Here is a 19,547-nt window from a genome sequence, read left to right as displayed (position 1 = left end):
AAGGGTTTTGGTTTTTGTCAATTGCTTTTTCTATGTCTACTGAGATGTTACATTGGTTGATTTCATATGTTGAACCACCACTGCATTTTCAGTATAAATCACACTTGAGTATGGCACATAATTTATTTTTTTAATGCTGCTGGATCAGTTAAGCTTCTTTTTATTCCAAAAAACAGGACTTCCTCAACAGGTGAAAATGAAGTACAGCCTACCTCTTATATGTCAGAAAAACAAGATTTGCATTTTTAATGGCTGGGTTTTAAGTATGTCAGTTACTACTGAAAACCTAAGCCAATCAGTCTACAAAATCAAGTATATAAATCTCAAAATAAACTTTTAATAACACACTATTTGGCTGAACTATAAAATAAAGTCTAAGAAAATACAAACTGGAGATTCCTCTCCCAAACCCTGTTTTTACAAGATCTGTGCGTCTTTGTCCATTAAATAATAAATACAGGCCCTTACTTGAAGATTTATTATAACAATGACAAAGTAGTAATGAACTCTTAGGATTGCTTCCACTGAAAATATTATTCTTGGATCTAACACTGGTTTAAAAGTTAATCTTCATGTATCCAACCAAAACTTGCTTTAAAGAGTTGGCATTAATTTCACGCAAAGACTAGGCAGAAATAAAGAAGGAAAAAATAGTTTCAACAAGAACGCACCTATGCTGCAGCACGGAAAAGACATGCTTGGATAAATAACTTTGCTTAAAAAAACTCACATGCTCACATACAATAATTTGGCACTATTTTCTTGGGTAAGTTTTTATTTATTAGAACACTATCTTTCAAAATGTCCAGAAGTAAAATGGCATTTCTATAAAACTTAAAATACATTTAAAAATCACTGCTGAAATCTCAACCATTCATTCAACAAAAATGCACTGACGAACAATCCATTTAGAATTTAGAAAACGGCACTCTAAAACCACTAGTAGTTTCTATTTGGGGCCATTTTATAAGATGGATATATGGATATACAGAGGTTTTATGTCATTTAGTTATTCACTTAGATGGGGTTGAAGACAGACCTGTCGAAATGTTTTCAGAAAAAGTAGGGGAAGAATAAAATATAGACATATGTTTTTTGGCTATTTGTAAATCTTTGGAAAAAACAGTATATTATGTCCTAAAAATCAATTGCAATACTTATTCTCCCAAAACAAATATATCATGTGGGTTCATGGAGGGTTTATACAATTTCTAGGACTTACCTCATCTATGTTTCTAAGCCATTTGCTGATGTTTTCAAAACTTTTACCATTTGTGATGTCATATACTAGCATGATACCCATAGCTCCTCTGTAGTAGGAGGTTGTGATGGTGTGAAATCGCTCCTGGCCTGCTGTATCCCTGAAAACGATCAATAATTTGTATTAGTAAGTATTTTGATATTACTACATTCCACATAAAGGAGAAAAACAATAGTAGTTTGGTAACACAGACACAGATTAAAACCCATTCGGTACCACAAAGCAAAACAGAATGACTACTCATTTAATTTTTAAACGGTAAATAATTGTGGAAAAATAAAAAATAAGGGGGGAAAAACTTTTCAGTCAAAGGAAATTAGTGACTCATCTGCACTGAATGGAAATCTGGAAGGGAAAACAGATGAAAATGATAAGTAAAACTTTAGAAGTTATTTAATGAATGCCAGCAAGCACCATAAAAACTCATGGAATTCAATTTTATTTAGTGACTTAGTCAATAATGTAATAAGAAAGCATGTGGAATTCTTAGAACACGTGTGACTGTGGTATAGACATAGTTCCCTTTAGAATAATTTGTAAAACTTGTCAAGATAAACTCATTTATAAATAAGACAAACTCATTTATAAATAAGACAATTATATAACCAGGAATATTTTCATCATTCTTTAATGCCTTCAAATCAAAGGTTGAAGATATATTTTGCTCCTCTTCTCTGTATTACTGATTTCCTCCTCTTTTATGGATCAGTCTCAACAACACACAAACATGTTTTAGAATCTCCCATCTATTAAAAAATAATAAACCAAATCAAAACAAAACTTTCAACCATACATCCCCTTCAGCTAATCTTTATTTCTCTGTTACCTTTTCCGGCAAACTTTTTTATTTTAAACATTTTATTTTGAAATAATTATAGATTCATAAGGAATTGCAAAATAGTAGACACCAAGGATGTAAAGGACCTGTATGCATAAAACTATAAAACTTTGCTAAAAGAAATCAAAGAAGACTACAGATGGAAAGACATTTCGTGTTCATGGAGAGGAAGATTAAATGGCAATAAGTTTGTCAATTCTACCCAAATTATTCAATTCAATAACAATCTAAATTCTAAGACCTACTTCGCAGATTTGGAAAAGCTAGTTATCAAGTTTATTCGGATGGGAAAGGGGCCTTAAATGGCCAAAAACATACTAACAAAAGACAAATGAAGTGGGAGAACTTACACTTCCTGACTTTAAAGCTTATTTAAAGTCACAGTGGTCAAAACAGCATGGTACCGGTACAAGGACAAGCCTACTGATCAACGGAATCAAATTTAGAGTTCAGAGATGGATCTTTAGATCCCAAAAAAAACCACTGAACTGGAACTGAATAAACTCTTTGATAAACAGAGGTGGGAGAACTGGATTTCCATATCCAAAAGAACGAAAGTGGACCCCTATCTCATATTCTGTGCCAGGGTGAAACTGTTGTGTACCCCAGGAAAGCCATGTTCTTTATTCCTGATTCAATATTGTTGGGAAGGACCTTTTGATTTGGTGGTTTCCATGGAGATGGAGCTTCACCCATTCAAGGTGGGTCACTTACTAGAGTCCTTAAGTGGAAAAAACTTCAGAGCTGACACAGACAGAGACATGTGGAGATGCAGAAAGAAAATGCCCCCAGAGAAGCCATTTGAAACAAGAAGCTGGGAGAGAACACTAGCACAAATCCCATGAGCCTTTCCAGCAGACAGAGAAAATGTCTCTGGTGCTTTCTTGAGTTAAGATATCTCTCTCTTACAGTCTCTTCAATAAATGGTGCCTAGAGAACTGGATATCCATATGCAAAAGAATGAAAGAGAACCCGTATCTCACACCCTATACAAAAGTTAACTCAAAATGGATCAAAGATCTAAACATTAGGTCTAAGACCATAAAACAGTTAGAGGAAAATGTAGGGAGATATCTTATGATATCTTGAGTTAAGCATTACTTTGGACATTTCTTTTATGGCCTCAGAACTATAAGCTTGTAACTTAACTCTTTATAAAGCCAACTCATTTCTGGTAAATTGCATTGCCAGCAGCATTAACAGACTAAAACACACCCTAAGCAAAAATTAACTCAAAGCAGATAAGGATCTACATATAAGAGTCAGTACTATAAAACTCCTAGAAGAAAATATAGGGAAACATATTAAAAATATAGTAACAGGAGGCAGCTTCTTAGACCTTGTACCCAAAGCACAAGCAATGAAAGAAAAAACATAAATGGGAACTCCTCAAGACTAAATACACCTGTGCTTGAAAGGGGTTTTGTCAAAAAGGTGAAGAGAGACTATGTGGAAACCATATATCTGATAAGGGTTTGAAATCCAGTATATATAATGAAATCCTAAAATTCAACAACATAAGGACAAACAACCTAATTATAGCAAATGGAAAGATGTTCACCTTCATTAACTATTAGGGAAATGCTAATAGCTAATAGGGTGTAAGTCTCCCTGGCAATGTGGAATCATCCTGCCCTAGCATGGTGGAATTGAGAATGCCTTCTTGACCAAAAGGGGGAACAGAAATGAAACAAAGTTTCAGAGGCTAAGAGATTTCAAACAAAGCCAAGAGATCATTCTGGATATTACTCTTATGCAAGCTTCAGCCAGATACTGCAAATTGCCACAGTATGTCAAGTTCCAAACAATAGTATTCCTGAAAACCCGAAAGAATACCCTGGCCTCTAATTAGACTCTATAAAATTTTACTGAGAAAGTTTATTTTTTCAGAAACTAAAGGCCTCCAGATTGTTCCTATGCCAGATAATCCCTGAAAAAAAAGAGGTACCAGTCTATCCAAGAAAATCAACCAGATTCACTCCTCTACCCATAAGGTCGACAACCCTTTACAGCATGAAGAAGTTAAAATGGTCACTCCCCAGATATCCCTGAAGACTGAGAGAAAGATCAAATGAGAGGGAGGAGGTGTAACTGAGAAATTTTAGCAAACAGTTATGACTACTGAATCATTATATGGATGTTTCTTTTTAGTTGCTAGTGTATTGGAACAGCCAGAAGAAATACCTGAAAATGGTGAAATGTAACACAGTAGCCTTGATTTAAAATTTTTTTTTAATTTTATTTTTTTACTTTGAGCTTTTAATCTACTGAATTCTAATATGCAGCAGATGACTTAAGGAGTAATTTTCAACAAATTAAAATATGTGTTCAAACAAAAATTGTACATGAGTGCTTATAGCAGCATTGTTGACATTAGCCAAAAACTGGAAGCCACCCAAATGTCAACTGATAAATGGGTAAACAAAAAGTGGTATATCCAATATAACTGAATATTATTCTGCTGTAAATGGACAGAAGGACAGATACATGGTGCAACATGAATGAATCTTGAAAACATCAAGCACAGTGAGAGAAGCCAGAACTAAAAGGCCACATATTTTATAAGTGCTTTCACATGAAATTTCTAGAATAGGGAAATTCATAGAGACAGAAGGCATATTCATTGCCAGAACCTGAAAAGTAAGGGAAGGGGAGTGACTGCTGAGTGGGAACAGCATTTCCTTTTGAGCTGATGAAAATGTTCACCAAAATAGTGGTGATGGTTTCACAACATCAAGAATGTACTAAACATCATTAAGTTTTATACCATGTACATTTGTCACCACAAAAAATTAGCATGTGTTTAGTCCATGTATGAATGAAGCTTAAAACATTTTTAACTGAATAATAAATGCTGCAGTGATTTTCTGAGAAAGATTTAGTCATTAATAATTTAGCAGCTGGCAGGTTGATCTTGATTATACTAATAAAGAATAAGTTATCTAGGAACTAATTTTTACAGTATTACATTCTGCTACTTTTATAAAGACAAAAAAAATCTGTTTTTATTCCTAAAAAGATATTCTTGTTTTGGGGCCAAGATAATTTTGCCTGAATGCCAGATTTCTTAAGTATAGTTTAACCTGAATAGTAACAACATATGTATTTTTTTCAATCTACTAAATTTATTTTAATATTTGTTCCCTCTATTATTTATTTTTAATCCATATGTTTTACTCTTCTGTTGATAAGGTAGATAAAAGGAGCATCAGACACAAATTGTTCACAATCACACAAGTCACACTGCGAAAGCTATATTCATTATACAATCATCTTCAAGAAACATAGCTACTGGAACACAGCTCTGCATTTTCAGGCAGTTCCCTCCAGCCTCTCTATTACACCTTAACTAAAACAGCAGCCTTGATCTTTTGTGATGATTGAATAACTATATAGCTTTTATCATGTGACCATGTGATTGTAAAAACCTTGTGATGGACACTCCCTTTATCCAGTATGTGGGTAGATGAGTAATAATGACGTGAATGAAAAAAAAAATAGTACTAGGTCAGGAATATGGGGGAAATATCCCCATGTAAACTAGTTTAAGTACTACTTTAATAATCTTTCATCAACTGTAAGAAACGTAACTACTGTTAAAAACAGAATTACCAAAAAATGTGTTATCAACTGTAACAAACTTTTCACACCAATATAGATATTGGTAGTGGGATGGTGTATGGGAAGGCTGTATTTTATGTATAATTGTTCTGTAAACCCACCACTTCTCTTGGGAAAAAAGCACAGAAGTCCTGTGTACATTTCATCCAGCTTTTCCCAGTGATAACTTTTTACATAACCACAGTACAATAGCAAAACCAGGACATTAACATTAATACAATCTACAGACCTTATTCAGTTTTACATGTATTCATCTGAGTGTGATAAGCTATAATTCTCTGCAATTTTACCACATGTACAGATTTGTGTAACCACTATCACCACAAACAAGATAACTGTTCTACCACCAGAGGAACTTCCTCATGCTAATTTTTTATAGTGCATACCTTCAGATCCCTCAATCCTTAAATACTTGACACCTAATTTGTCTCACACTTCCACAATTTTGATATTTCCAGAATTTATATAAATCAAACTCTACAGTATGCTACCTTTAGAATAATGCCCTTGAGAGCCATCCAAAATGTTGCATGCATCCCTAGTCCATTCCTTTTTATTGCTGAGTAGTTAGTATTTCAGAGTATGGATGTACCACACCACAGTTTTAACCATTCACCTGTTGTGGTAGTTAGTTTCAAGTGTCAATTTGGCCAGGGGAAGGTGCCTACTTCTATTGCTGTGGACATGAGCCAATGGCATGTGAACCTCATCTGTTGCTGATTACAACTGCAGTTGGCTAGGAGGTATGCCTGCTACAATGACTGATGTTTGATTTAATTGGCTGGTGTTTAAATGAGAGAGCTCAATGTAGCACAGCCCAAGCAGCTCAGCACACCTCATTTCAGCACTCGCAGCTCAGCCCAGGCTTTTGGAGATGCAGAAAGGAATCACCCTGGGGAAGTTGTTGGAACCCAGAGGCCTGGAGAGAAGGCCAGCAGAGATCATGAGATCATGCTGTGCCTTTCCTTTTAAGAAAGAAACTCAGTTGAAAGTTAGCTGCTGTCTTTCCTCTGAAGAACAACACGTTTTTAACAAAATAAATCCCCTTTTATTAAAAGCCAATCCGTCTCCAGTGTGCTGCATTCTGGCAGCTAGAAAACTAGAACACATGCTGAAGAACATGTGGGTTGTTTCCAGTTTTTGACCTTTACAAATAAAACTACTATGAACATTCATGTAATAGTTTTTTGGAGGACGTAAGTTTTCATTTCTCTGGAATAATGTCCAGGAATGTTAGCATTAGGTCATATTTTATATATGCTTATAAGATACTGCCAAACTATCCCAGAATGACTGTACCATTTTACATTCTCACCATTAATGAGTGATCCAGTTTCTTTGCATCCTCTCCAGCAAATAGAGTTATCATTACATTTTTTATTTTAGCTGTCCTAATATGTATGTGGTGATATTTTATGTTTGCTTGAATCGTATGTCCCTAGGGGCTAATAGTGTTAAACATCTTTTCATGTGCTTATTTGTGATTAGCAGATCTTTTTCAGTGAAATGCCTATTTGCGTCTTTTGCCTATTTTCTAATTGGATTGCTTGCCTTTTTTATTTTTCTAGCACTGAGCTCTGAGAGTTCCACATATAAGTCCTTTGTCGGAAATGTGGTTTGCAAATATGTCTTCCTAGTCTGTAACTTGTTTCTTCATTCTCTTGACAGTCCTCTGCCGAACAGAAAATCTTAATTATGCTGAAGCCCAATTTACAGATTTCTTTTTCTTTTATAATTGTGCTTTTGGTGCTCTTAAGAACTCTTCATCTAGACCTAGGTCCTGATGATTTTCTCCTAGGTTTTCTTCCAAAGGTTTTATGGTTTTACTTTCACTAAACTGATGATTTCTTGTGAGCTAATTTTGATATAAGGAGTGAATTTTGAATAAAGCTTTTTTTTGCCTATGAATGTTCAATTGTTTTAGCATCATTTGTTGAAAAGCCTATTCTCCCTCCACTGAATTCTTTTTGCACCTTTGTAAATATTCAGCTGGCTATACCTCTGTGGGCCTATTTCTGGGTTCTTGAATCTGTTCCATTAACCTATGTGTCTACACTTCTACCAATAACATGCTGTCTTGATCACTGCAGCTAAAAAAAAAAAAAGTTACAACTTTCAGTTGTAGTGATTACTCCCACTTTAATCTTTTCCAAAATTGTCTTAGCTATTCTAGCGTCTCTATATAAATTTCTGATAAGCTTGTATATATCCCAAGCAAAAAAAAATCTTCCCAGCAAATTTCTTTGAAGAGTTTTATCTCTAGCTGCTATCTCACCCTATTAATTTGCAACTAATTCCAACTGTACTTCTAATACCACTACTATTCTAAGAGTAGAGAAGAAAGCTACTAAAACTAATAAACAATTTCAGTAAAGTGGGAATACATGATGAACATGCAAAAATCATGAACAATCTGAAAAGGAAATCAAGAAAACAATTCCATTCACAATAACATCTAGAAGAGCAAAATATCTAGGAATAAATTTAACCAAAGATGTAAAAGATGTACATTGAAAACTACAAAACACTGCTGAAAATTAGATGGAAAGACATTCTATGCTCATGGACTGGAAGTCTAAATATCATTACAATGTCAATACTATCCAAAGCAATTTACAGATTCAACACAATATTGATCAAAATTCCAGCAGCCTTTTTGTGGAGATGGAAAACTCAAGCATCAATTTCATGTGGAATGGCAAGGGGATCTGAATTGCTAAATTCATCTTTTAAAAAGGTCACAGCCGAAGAGTCATACTTCCAAATCTGAAAACTTATTATAAAGCTACAGCAATTAAAGTAGTGTGATGACTTCCTGGAAGATGGGGAGTAGAGTGAATTCACTCCTGCTCATATAACAAAATAGCAGGTGGGGATAAAATGCCCAAGACTGCAAATCTCAGGATGTGACTAAACTAGGAGGGTCTTTAGGCAGTTTTGGGGAGGAGAGCACTGGCAGATCAGGGGAGAGTAAGTGGGCTAGGTGACCAGGATCCCCACCAGGCAGGCTACAGTGCACCGGGGAGGTGTAATGGGAGGGAACTGACCCTCCTTGGTTCCAGCCTGCACAGTTGCCAACTGTGGAAACCTTCCCACATGGGTGCAGTGGACAGAGCTTGTGGGGAGCTGGCAGGTGGACAGACTGTCCACAGTGGGGCCAGGCCCTGGGATGGGGGGAGTGATTACCCGGTTGGGTGCAGGAATGGTCAGCCTGTAGTCCCAGTGTCTGGTAGGTCCACCAGCTGTTCTGGCAGAGACCCACCAGCTGGCTAACCCTGGCAGAGCAGCCTCAAGCACACTATCTGCTGGCCAGATGTGGGTGGTATGTGTATGTGAGCTGTACCAGGCAGAGAGGAGAGAGCTTGAGGGAGGAGAGAGCTTGAGGGAGGAGGAGCCTCACATTCGCCATCTGCTGGGGAGAAGGGTTAGGTGCAGGCAAGCTAACTCCCTATCTGCCTAGCTCTTTATTTTCATTTTATTGAAAAAAATTTTTTTCTTAATATTTTTTCTTTTCCTCCCTTTTAAAAACGTATTCTTTATATACATTTTTATTAGTAATAGAATTGTTGTTTTCATTATTTTAAAAACTCTTATAGCTATTTTGTTATTACATTTTTATCTGTTATTTTCTATTTTTTATTTCACATTGTTTTTTATTATTCCATTTCATTTATTTTTATTAGTATTACTTTTTTCCCTTAGATTTTCTCTCCCTCAGGTGGGCACCAGCCTAAGTTTACTCCCAGTATATCCTCCCAGTATATTTTGATTCTGGGGCCTACTAACATTGAGGTGTATTTTCTTGTGGTTGTTTTCATGTTCCAAACCTTTACTCTATTATTATTTTACTTTGTTATTATTATCTCTTTTTTCTTCTCTCATTCTTTTTGTTTTGTACATAGGCTGGGAGTTGAGTCTGGGTCTCCCACGTGATGGGCAGCCATTCTGCCACTGGAGTACCCATGTACTCTGGCCTAGCTTCTAATAGACCTTTACATTGAACTGTATCCCCTACATGAGATCTGGACCTTGATTTGATGGGGAATAACTAACAAAGTACAAAAGGAACACTGAGCAAAAACTAAGTAAATTCAAAACTTTAGAAGACTGAAGGAAACCAATTTGCAAAATAACCATATCAAGATAATCAAATACCCTGAATACAATAGAATATCACCAAGCACATGAAGATCCAAGCATAAATGGCCCAAATGACCAACTCAAAATTCCAGAGGGGACAAAGAATATGGAACAACTATTCAGAGATAATTATAAAGAAATAAAGATATTAGGAAGACACTAAAAGAACATTACGAAGAACTTGGGAGGTTAAACAGAAAAATGGTAGATCTCATAGAAATGAAAGATTCAGAGGGCCAAATTAAAAATATATTGGAGACACAATATAGCAGATTCAAAGAAGCAGAAGGAAGAATAAGTGATCTAGAATGAGTGACAACAGAACTAGAATGCACAAAAGAACAAGTGGCAAAAGTGGCAAGAAAGATGGGAAAATTCAAATGAATGTTAGGGAAATGGACAAGAGGCACACAAACATAAGATAGTGTCCCAGAAGGTGAAGAGAAGAGTAAAGGGCTGGGAAAGTGAGTTGAAGATATAATCGGGGAAAACTTCCCAACATAAATGACGTGAATAAGCAAATCAAAGAAGCCCAGTGGACTCCAAATAGATTAAATCCAAATGTATCTACTCCAAGACACATACTAATCAGACTGTCAGGTGTTGAAGAGAAACAGAAAGTCCTGAAAGCACCACAAGAAAAGCAATCTGCTACATACCAGGGAAAACACATAAGACTAACTTCAGACTACTAAACTGGCACCATGGAAGCAAGAAGGCAGTGGTATGATATTTTTAAGATCACGAATGAGGAAGGCTTTTCAACCAAGAACGCTTTATCCAGCTAAGTTACCCTTCAATATTGAGGAAGAGATTAAAATCTTCAAAGACAAAGAAAGATTGAAAGACCTAGTGAACAAGAGACCAGCCTGAAAAGAAATTCTAAAGGGACCCCTGACAGCTGATTAAAAAAAAAAAAAAAAAAACAGGAGAGGAACTTCTGGAGGACGGCACAGAACTGAAAAATACAATTAAGGTAATTTAAAGGAAAAGAGAGAGAGAAGGAAAATATATAGATTTGACAAATAAAAACAAGACAAGGATGGTAACAAGGACAAGATGGTAGAGTTGAGAACCACTTTTACAGTAATTACTTTGAATGTTAATGGACTAAACTCACCAATTAAAAGATTCACACTGACAGAATGGATCAAAAAGTATAACCCAGCTATATGCGCTTTGTAAGAGACATATCTTAGACTCAAGGACATAGTTAGATTGAAAGTGAAAGGATAGAAAAAAATCTAAGCAAGTTGTAACCAAAGAAAGCAGGAGTAGCTGTACTAATATCAGACAAAATAGATTTTAAATGTAAAGACGTCATAAGAGACAAAGAAAGGCACTACATATTAATAAAAGGAAGAATTCACCAAGAGAAAATAACAATCATAAATGTTTATCTCCCAATCAAGGAGCTCCAAAGTACATGAGGCACATATTGGAAAAACTGAAGGGAGCTACAGACATATCAACTCTAACAGTGGAAGACTTCAATACACCACTCTTTGCCACAGAAAGAACACCACACTGAAGATCAACAAGGAAACAGAGAACCTAAACAGTTAGATCTAATATATATGTATCATTACATCCCAAAACACTAGGATATATATTCTTCTCTAATGCACATGGAATGTTCTCCAGGATAAATTATATACAGGGACATAAACTAGGTCACCATAAATTTAATATAATTGAAATTATCCAAAACACTTTCTTTTCTCTGGTCACAACAGAATAAAGTAGGAAGTACAAATCACCAAAGAACCAGAGCCATCACAAGTATACGGAGATTAAACAACACACTTTTTTTTTTCTAAAGAATTATGATACTTTATTTAACACAAAGGTCATTGCTTATCTTTCTAATGTGTTTTTTTAATTAATTAAAAAAAATTTTTTTGAAATACCAAAAGACACCAAACGCACACAAACATTCGTACTTCTTGATCATGCCATTCTACATACATAATCAGTAATTCACAGTATCATCACATAGTTGTATATTCATCATCATGATCATTTCTTGGAACATTTGCATCTATTCAGAAAATGAAATAAAAAGAAAACAGAAAAAAATTCATACATACCAAACCTCCCCTCCCCCCTCACCGATCACCAGGATTTCACTCTAAATTTATTTTAACATTTGTTTCCCCTATTATTCATCTTTATTCCATGTTTTACTTGTCTGTTGATAAGGTAGATAAAAGGAGCATCATCAGACACAAGGTTTTCACAATCACAGAGCCACATTGTGAAAGCTATACCATTATAGAATCATCTTCAAGAAACATAGCTACTGGAACACAGATCTACATTTTCAGGCAGTTCCCCTCCAGCTTCTTCACTACATCTTGACTAACAAGGTGATATCTATTCAATGTGTAAGAATAACCCCCGGGATAACATTTCGACTCTGTCTGGAATCTCTTAGCCATTGACTATTTTGTCTCATTTCACTCTTCCCCCTTTTGGTCAAGAAGGTTCTCTCAATCCCTTGATGTTAATTCTCAGCTCATTCTAGGGTTTTTCTCAATCCCTTGATGCTGAGTCCCAGCTCATCCCAGGATCTCTGTCCCACGTTGCCAGGAAGGTCCACACCCCTGGGAGTCACGTTCCATGCAGAGAGGGGGAGGGTGGTGAGACTGTTTATCCTGTTGGCTGGAGAGAGAGGCCACATCTGAGCAACAAAAGAGGCTCTCTTGGCGGTGACTCTCAGGCCTAAATTTTAGGCCTGAGAGTCACTTGACCTATCCTTTGTGGGGTTAAGTTTCATATGAACAAACCCCAAGACTGGGGGCTCAGCCCATAGCTTTGGTTGTCCACACTGCTTGCAAGAATATCAAGAATTCAACTTGGGCTTTCGCCGCCGGCCCGCCGTGCGGCGCACGCGCCCCGCAGCAGCCGAGCCGCCCGACCTCCCTACCCCCTCTCTTTCTCCGCCGGCCCGCCGCGCGGCGCACGCGCCCCGCAGCAGCCGAGCCGCCCGACCTCCCTACCCCCTCTCTTTCTCCGCCTGCTCCGGCTGCTCTCCAACCAACACGGTGCCCTCTTCCCCCGCCTTCACCGTGCTCCTCCGCAACCAGCCTCGACAGCCTTGCCGCCCTCACCTTTCCTCCTCCAGAACAACTACTGGGGGAGTGGAGATAATACAGAGCAGCTCCCGGAGCCACGAGGGAGATTAAAGGGACAGCGTACCCCATCCTGGAACGGCTGACTAACCGGGAGAACCAGCTCCGGTGAGATCACCAAGGGGCACGGGCTTTCCTGGGTGGGACAGCAAGCGACCGGAGTCCCTCCCTTCCACCTTCCCAGGCCAGCTGGTAGAATTGGACAGGCGGTCCCCTTAGGCCGCGGCGGCTGGTGCCCCCACCACACGAGGCCCCCCGGAACAACTGAGATAGTTGGGTCGGAAATCCCCAGACTGCGGAGAACAGTGACCGGGGGATCCCTTCCAAACACGTGACTCCCCCGTCGGCTGGGAACAGTGCACTCTCCCGGGCTGCGACAGCTGGCACCCTCCCGCCACGCTTGGTGCCCCGGGCCGACTAGCTAATTTGGCCGGACGCTCTCCTGTGCTGCGACAGCCGGCGACCCTCCCCGCGTTTGGAACCCCGGGCCGGCTGGCATTCTTCCAAGACGCTTCGGTTGCCGAACCTCCCCTACGGTGAGAGTTTTCCAGAGTTGAGGGACCCACAGCAACTTTCGCTGGTGGAACCCACAGACAGGCGTGTGCCACGTGCGCCACCTACTGGGCAGGATAGAAAGAACAGAACCGAGAGACTGCGCAGAAAAATCTTTCAACCTGTGGGGTCGAACACCCGGGGAAATCTGACTAAATGCCCAGACGCCAGCAGAAGATAACGGATCACGCTCAGAAAATTGAACATATGGCCCAGTCAAACGAAGAAACCAATAGTTCAAATGAGATACAGGAGCTGAAACAACTAATGCTGAATATACGAACAGAAATGGAAAACCTCTTCAAAAACGAAATCGATAAATTGAGGGAGGACATGAAGAAGACATGGGCTGAACATAAAGAAGAAATAGAAAAACTGAAAAAACAAATCACAGAACTTATGGAAGTGAAAGATAAAGTAGAAAAGATGGAAAAAACAATGGATACCTACAATGACAGATTTAAAGAAACAGAAGATAGAATTAGTGATTTGGAGGATGAAACATCTGAACTCCAAAAAGAAACAGAAACTATCCGGAAAAGAATGGAAAAATTTGAACAAGGTATCAGGGAACTCAAGGACAATGTGAAACGTACAAATATACGTGTAGTGGGTATCCCAGAAGGAGAAGAGAAGGGAAAAGGAGGAGAAAAACTAATGGAAGAAATTATCACTGAAAATTTCCCAACTCTTATGAAAGACCTAAAATTACAGATCCAAGAAGTGCAGCGCACCCCAAAGAGATTAGACACAAATAGGCGTTCCCCAAGACACTTACTAGTTAGAATGTCAGAGGTCAAAGAGAAAGAGAGGATCTTGAAGGCAGTGAGAGAAAAACAATCCGTCACATACAAGGGAAACCCAATAAGACTATGTGTAGATTTCTCAGCAGAAACCATGGAAGCTAGAAGACAGTGGGATGATATATTTAAGTTACTAAAAGAGAAAAACTGCCAGCCAAGACTCCTATATCCAGCAAAATTGTCCTTCAAAAATGAGGGAGAAATTAAAACATTCTCAGACAAAAAGTCACTAAGAGAATTTGTGACCAAGAGACCAGCTTTGCAAGAAATACTAAAGGAAGCACTAGAGTCAGATACAAAAAGACAGAAGAGAGAGACATGGAGAAAAGTGTAGAAAGAAGGAAAGACAGATATGATATATATAATACAAAAGGCAAAATGGTAGAGGAAAATATTATCCAAACAGTAATAACTCTAAATGTCAATGGACTGAATTCCCCAATTAAAAGACATAGACTGGCAGAATGGATTAAAAAACAGGATCCTTCTATATGCTGTCTACAGGAAACACATCTTAGACCCAAAGATAAATATAGGTTGAAAGTGAAAGGTTGGGAAAAGATATTTCATGCAAACAACAACCAGAAAAGAGCAGGAGTGGCTATACTAATATCCAACAAATTAGACTTCAAATGTAAAGCAGTTAAAAGAGACAAAGAAGGACACTATATACTAATAAAAGGAACAATTAAACAAGAAGACATAACAATCATAAATATTTATGCACCGAACCAGAATGCCCCAAAATACGTGAGGAATACACTGCAAACACTGAAAAGGGAAATAGACACATATACCATAATAGTTGGAGACTTCAATTCACCACTCTCATCAATGGACAGAACATCTACACAGAGGATCAATAAAGAAATAGAGAACTTGAATACTACTATAAATGAACTTGACTTAACAGACATTTATAGGACATTACATCCCACAACAGCAGGATACACCTTTTTTTCAAGTGCTCATGGATCATTCTCAAAGATAGACCATATGCTGGGTCACAAAGCAAGTCTTAACAAATTTAAAAAGATTGAAATCATACACAACACTTTCTCGGATCATAAAGGAATGAAGTTGGAAATCAATAATAGGCGGAGTGCCAGAAAATTCATAAATACATGGAGGCTCAACAACACACTCTTAAACAACAAGTGGGTCAAAGAAGAAATTGCAAGAGAAATTAGTAAATACCTAGAGGCAAATGAAAATGAAGACACAACATATCAAAACTTATGGGACGCAGCAAAGGCAGTGCTAAGAGGGAAATTTATTGCTCTAAATGCCTATATCAGAAAAGAAGAAAAGGCAAAAATTCAGGAATTAACTATCCATTTGGAAGAACTGGAGAAAGAACAGCAAGCTAACCCCAAAGCAAGCAAAAGGAAAGAAATAACAAAGATTAGAGCACAAATAAATGAAATTGAAAACATGAAAACAATAGAGAAAATCAATAAGGCCAGAAGTTGGTTCTATGAGAAAATCAATAAGATTGATGGGCCCTTAGCAAGATTGACAAAAAGAAGAAGAGAGAGGATGCAAATAAATAAGATCAGAAATGAAAGAGGAGACATAACTACTGACCTCACAGAAATAAAGGAGGTAATAACAGGATACTATGAACAACTTTACGCTAATAAATACAACAATTTAGAAGAAATGGACAGGTTCCTGGAAAGACAGGAACAATCAACTTTGACTCAAGAAGAAATAGACGACCTCAACAAACCAATCACAAGTAAAGAGATTGAATTAGTTATTCAAAACCTCCCTAAAAAGAAAAGTCCAGGACCAGACGGCTTCACATGTGAATTCTATCAAACATTCCAGAAAGAATTAGTACCTACGCTCCTCAAACTCTTCAACATAATCGAAGTGGAGGGAAAACTACCTAATTCATTCTATGAAGCCAACATCACCCTCATACCAAAACCAGGCAAAGATATTACAAAAAAAGAAAACTACAGACCAATCTCTCTAATGAATACAGATGCAAAAATCCTCAATAAAATTCTAGCAAATCGTATCCAACAACACATTAAAAGAATTATACATCATGACCAAGTAGGATTCATCCCAGGTATGCAAGGATGGTTCAACATAAGAAAATCAATTAATGTAATACACCATATCAACAAATCAAAGCAGAAAAATCACATGATCATCTCAATTGATGCAGAGAAGGCATTTGACAAGATTCAACATCCTTTCCTGCTGAAAACACTTCAAAAGATAGGAATACAAGGGAACTTCCTTAAAATGATAGAGGGAATATATGAAAAACCCACAGCTAATATCATCCTCAATGGGGAAAAATTGAAAACTTTCCCCCTAAGATCAGGAACAAGACAAGGATGTCCACTATCACCACTATTATTCAACATTGTGTTGGAAGTTCTAGCCAGAGCAATTAGGCAAGAAAAAGAAATACAAGGCATCAAAATTGGAAAGGAAGAAGTAAAACTATCACTGTTTGCAGACGATATGATACTATATGTAGAAAACCCAGAAAAATCCACAACAAAATTACTAGAGCTAATAAATGAGTACAGCAAAGTAGCAGGCTACAAGATCAACATTCAAAAATCTGTAGCTTTTCTATACACTAGTAATGAACAAGCTGAGGTAGAAATCAAGAAACGAATCCCATTTACAATCGCAACTAAAAGAATAAAATACCTAGGAATAAATTTAACCAAAGAGACAAAAAACCTATATAAAGAAAACTACAAAAAACTGTTAAAAGAAATCACAGAAGACCTAAATAGATGGAAGGGCGTACCGTGTTCATGGATTGGAAGACTAAATATAGTTAAGATGTCAATCCTACCTAAATTGATTTACAGATTCAATGCAATACCAATCAAAATCCCAACAACATATTTTTCAGAAATAGAAAAACCAATAAGCAAATTTATCTGGAAGGGCAGGGTACCCCGAATTGCTAAAAACATCTTGAGGAAAAAAAACGAAGCTGGAGGTCTCGCGCTGCCTGACTTTAAGGCATATTATGAAGCCACAGTGGTCAAAACAGCATGGTATTGGCATAAAGATAGATATATCGACCAATGGAATCGAATAGAGTGCTCAGATATAGACCCTCTCATCTATGGACATTTGATCTTTGATAAGGCAGTCAAGCCAACTCACCTGGGACAGAACAGTCTCTTCAATAAATGGTGCCTAGAGAACTGGATATCCATATGCAAAAGAATGAAAGAAGACCCATCTCTCACACCCTATACAAAAGTTAACTCAAAATGGATCAAAGATCTAAACATTAGGTCTAAGACCATAAAACAGTTAGAGGAAAATGTTGGGAGATATCTTATGGATCTTACAACTGGAGGTGGTTTTATGGACCTTAAACCTAAAGCAAGAACACTGAAGAAGGAAATAAATAAATGGGAGCTTCTCAAAATTAAACACTTTTGTGCATCAGAGAACTTCATCAAGAAAGTAGAAAGACAGCCTACACAATGGGAGACAATATTTGGAAATGACATATCAGATAAGGGTCTAGTATCCAGAATTTATAAAGAGATTATTCAACTCAACAACAAAAAGACAGCCAACCCAATTACAAAATGGGAAAAAGACTTAAACAGACACCTACCAGAAGAAGAAATACGGATGGCCAAGAGGCACATGAAGAGATGCTCAATGTCCCTGGCCATTAGAGAAATGCAAATCAAAACCACAATGAGATATCATCTCACACCCACCAGAATGGCCATTATCAACAAAACAGAAAATGACAAGTGCTGGAGAGGATGCGGAGAAAGAGGCACACTTATTCACTGTTGGTGGGAATGTCAAAGGGTGCAACCACTGTGGAAGGCAGTTTGGCGGTTCCTCAAAAAGCTGAATATAGAATTGCCATACGACCCAGCAATACCATTGCTAGGTATCTACTCAAAGGACTTAAGGGCAAAGACACAAACGGACATTTGCACACCAATGTTTATAGCAGCGTTATTTACAATTGCAAAGAGATGGAAACAGCCAAAATCTCCATCAACAGAAGAGTGGCTAAACAAACTGTGGTATATACATACGATGGAATATTATGCAGCTTTAAGACAAGATAAACTTGTGAACCATGTAATAACATGGATGGACCTAGAGAATATTATGCTGAGTGAATCCAGCCAAAAACTAAAGGACAAATACTGTATGGTCCCACTGTTGTGAACGGACATTCGAGAATAAACTTGAAATATGTCATTGGTAACAGAGTTCAGCAGGAGTTAGAAACAGGGTAAGACAATGGGTAATTGAAGCTGAAGGGATACAGATTGTGCAACAGGACTAGATACAAAAACTCAAAAATGGACAGCACAATAATACCTCATTGTAAAGTAATCATGTTAAAATACTGAATGAAGCTGCATCTGAGCTATAGGGGTTTTTTTTGGTTTTGTTTGCTTGTTGGTTTGTTTGTTGTTGTTGTTTTTTACTATTACTACTACTTTAATTTCTTTTCTTTATATTAACATTTTATATCTTTTTCTGTTGTGTTGCTAGTTCCTCTAAACTGATGCAAATGTACTAAGAAACAATGATCATGCATCTATGTGATGATGTTAAGAATTACTGAGTACATATGTAGAATGGTATGATTTCTAAATGTTGTGTTAATTTCTTTTTTTTCTTTCCGTTAATAAAAAAAAAAAAAAAATGCACCATTTCTCTAATATAGATTACAGGACTTCTCTGCATGAACTTTATTCATTTCTTCAAAGAAAAATTTATTGTATTGAGGACATGATGACCTGGAAAATCATCCTCATGAAGCCTATGATCACACAGACGAGGCAGCCAAGTAAAAAACAATCACAAAGCAGGTGAGGAGTACTGTAAGAAAAGAGCCTACGTCCATACAGTTGAATAAAGATACAAAAAGATTCACTCAAACAGTTTAAAAAAAAAAAAGAATTCAACTTGGGGAAGTTGAATTTCTCCCTGTTCTCACCATTCCCCGAAGGGGGCTTTGCAAATACTTTTCCAGTCACTGATCGAATCACTCTGGGATTCATCGGGGCATCACTCTGGACAAACCAACAAAATCTCATGTCCTACCTGAGATTCCAGGTACTTATGGCATTCAATCAAACTATCTACATAAGTTATATTAGGAAATGCACTATGAACAACCAATTTTGACATGAGAAGAAACAGACAACCTCAACAAA

General features: G+C 37.3%; 1 protein-coding gene across 1 annotated transcript in view; it reads right to left on the bottom strand.

Moving 5' to 3' along the window:
* The window catches only part of RAB10 (RAB10, member RAS oncogene family), a 114,298-nt gene that overhangs the window by 10,198 nt on the left and 84,553 nt on the right, over positions 1-19,547 (bottom strand). Inside the window, exon 3 of the mRNA XM_077152313.1 lies at positions 1,223-1,361. Coding sequence (XP_077008428.1) covers positions 1,223-1,361 — 139 coding nt within the window. The remainder of the gene's footprint in view (positions 1-1,222; positions 1,362-19,547) is intronic.

This window comes from Tamandua tetradactyla, chromosome 3, assembly GCF_023851605.1.
Source record: "Tamandua tetradactyla isolate mTamTet1 chromosome 3, mTamTet1.pri, whole genome shotgun sequence".
NCBI lineage: Eukaryota > Metazoa > Chordata > Mammalia > Pilosa > Myrmecophagidae > Tamandua > Tamandua tetradactyla.
Note: the sequence above shows the minus strand (reverse complement) of the source record. Positions and strands in the feature narration are given on the sequence as shown.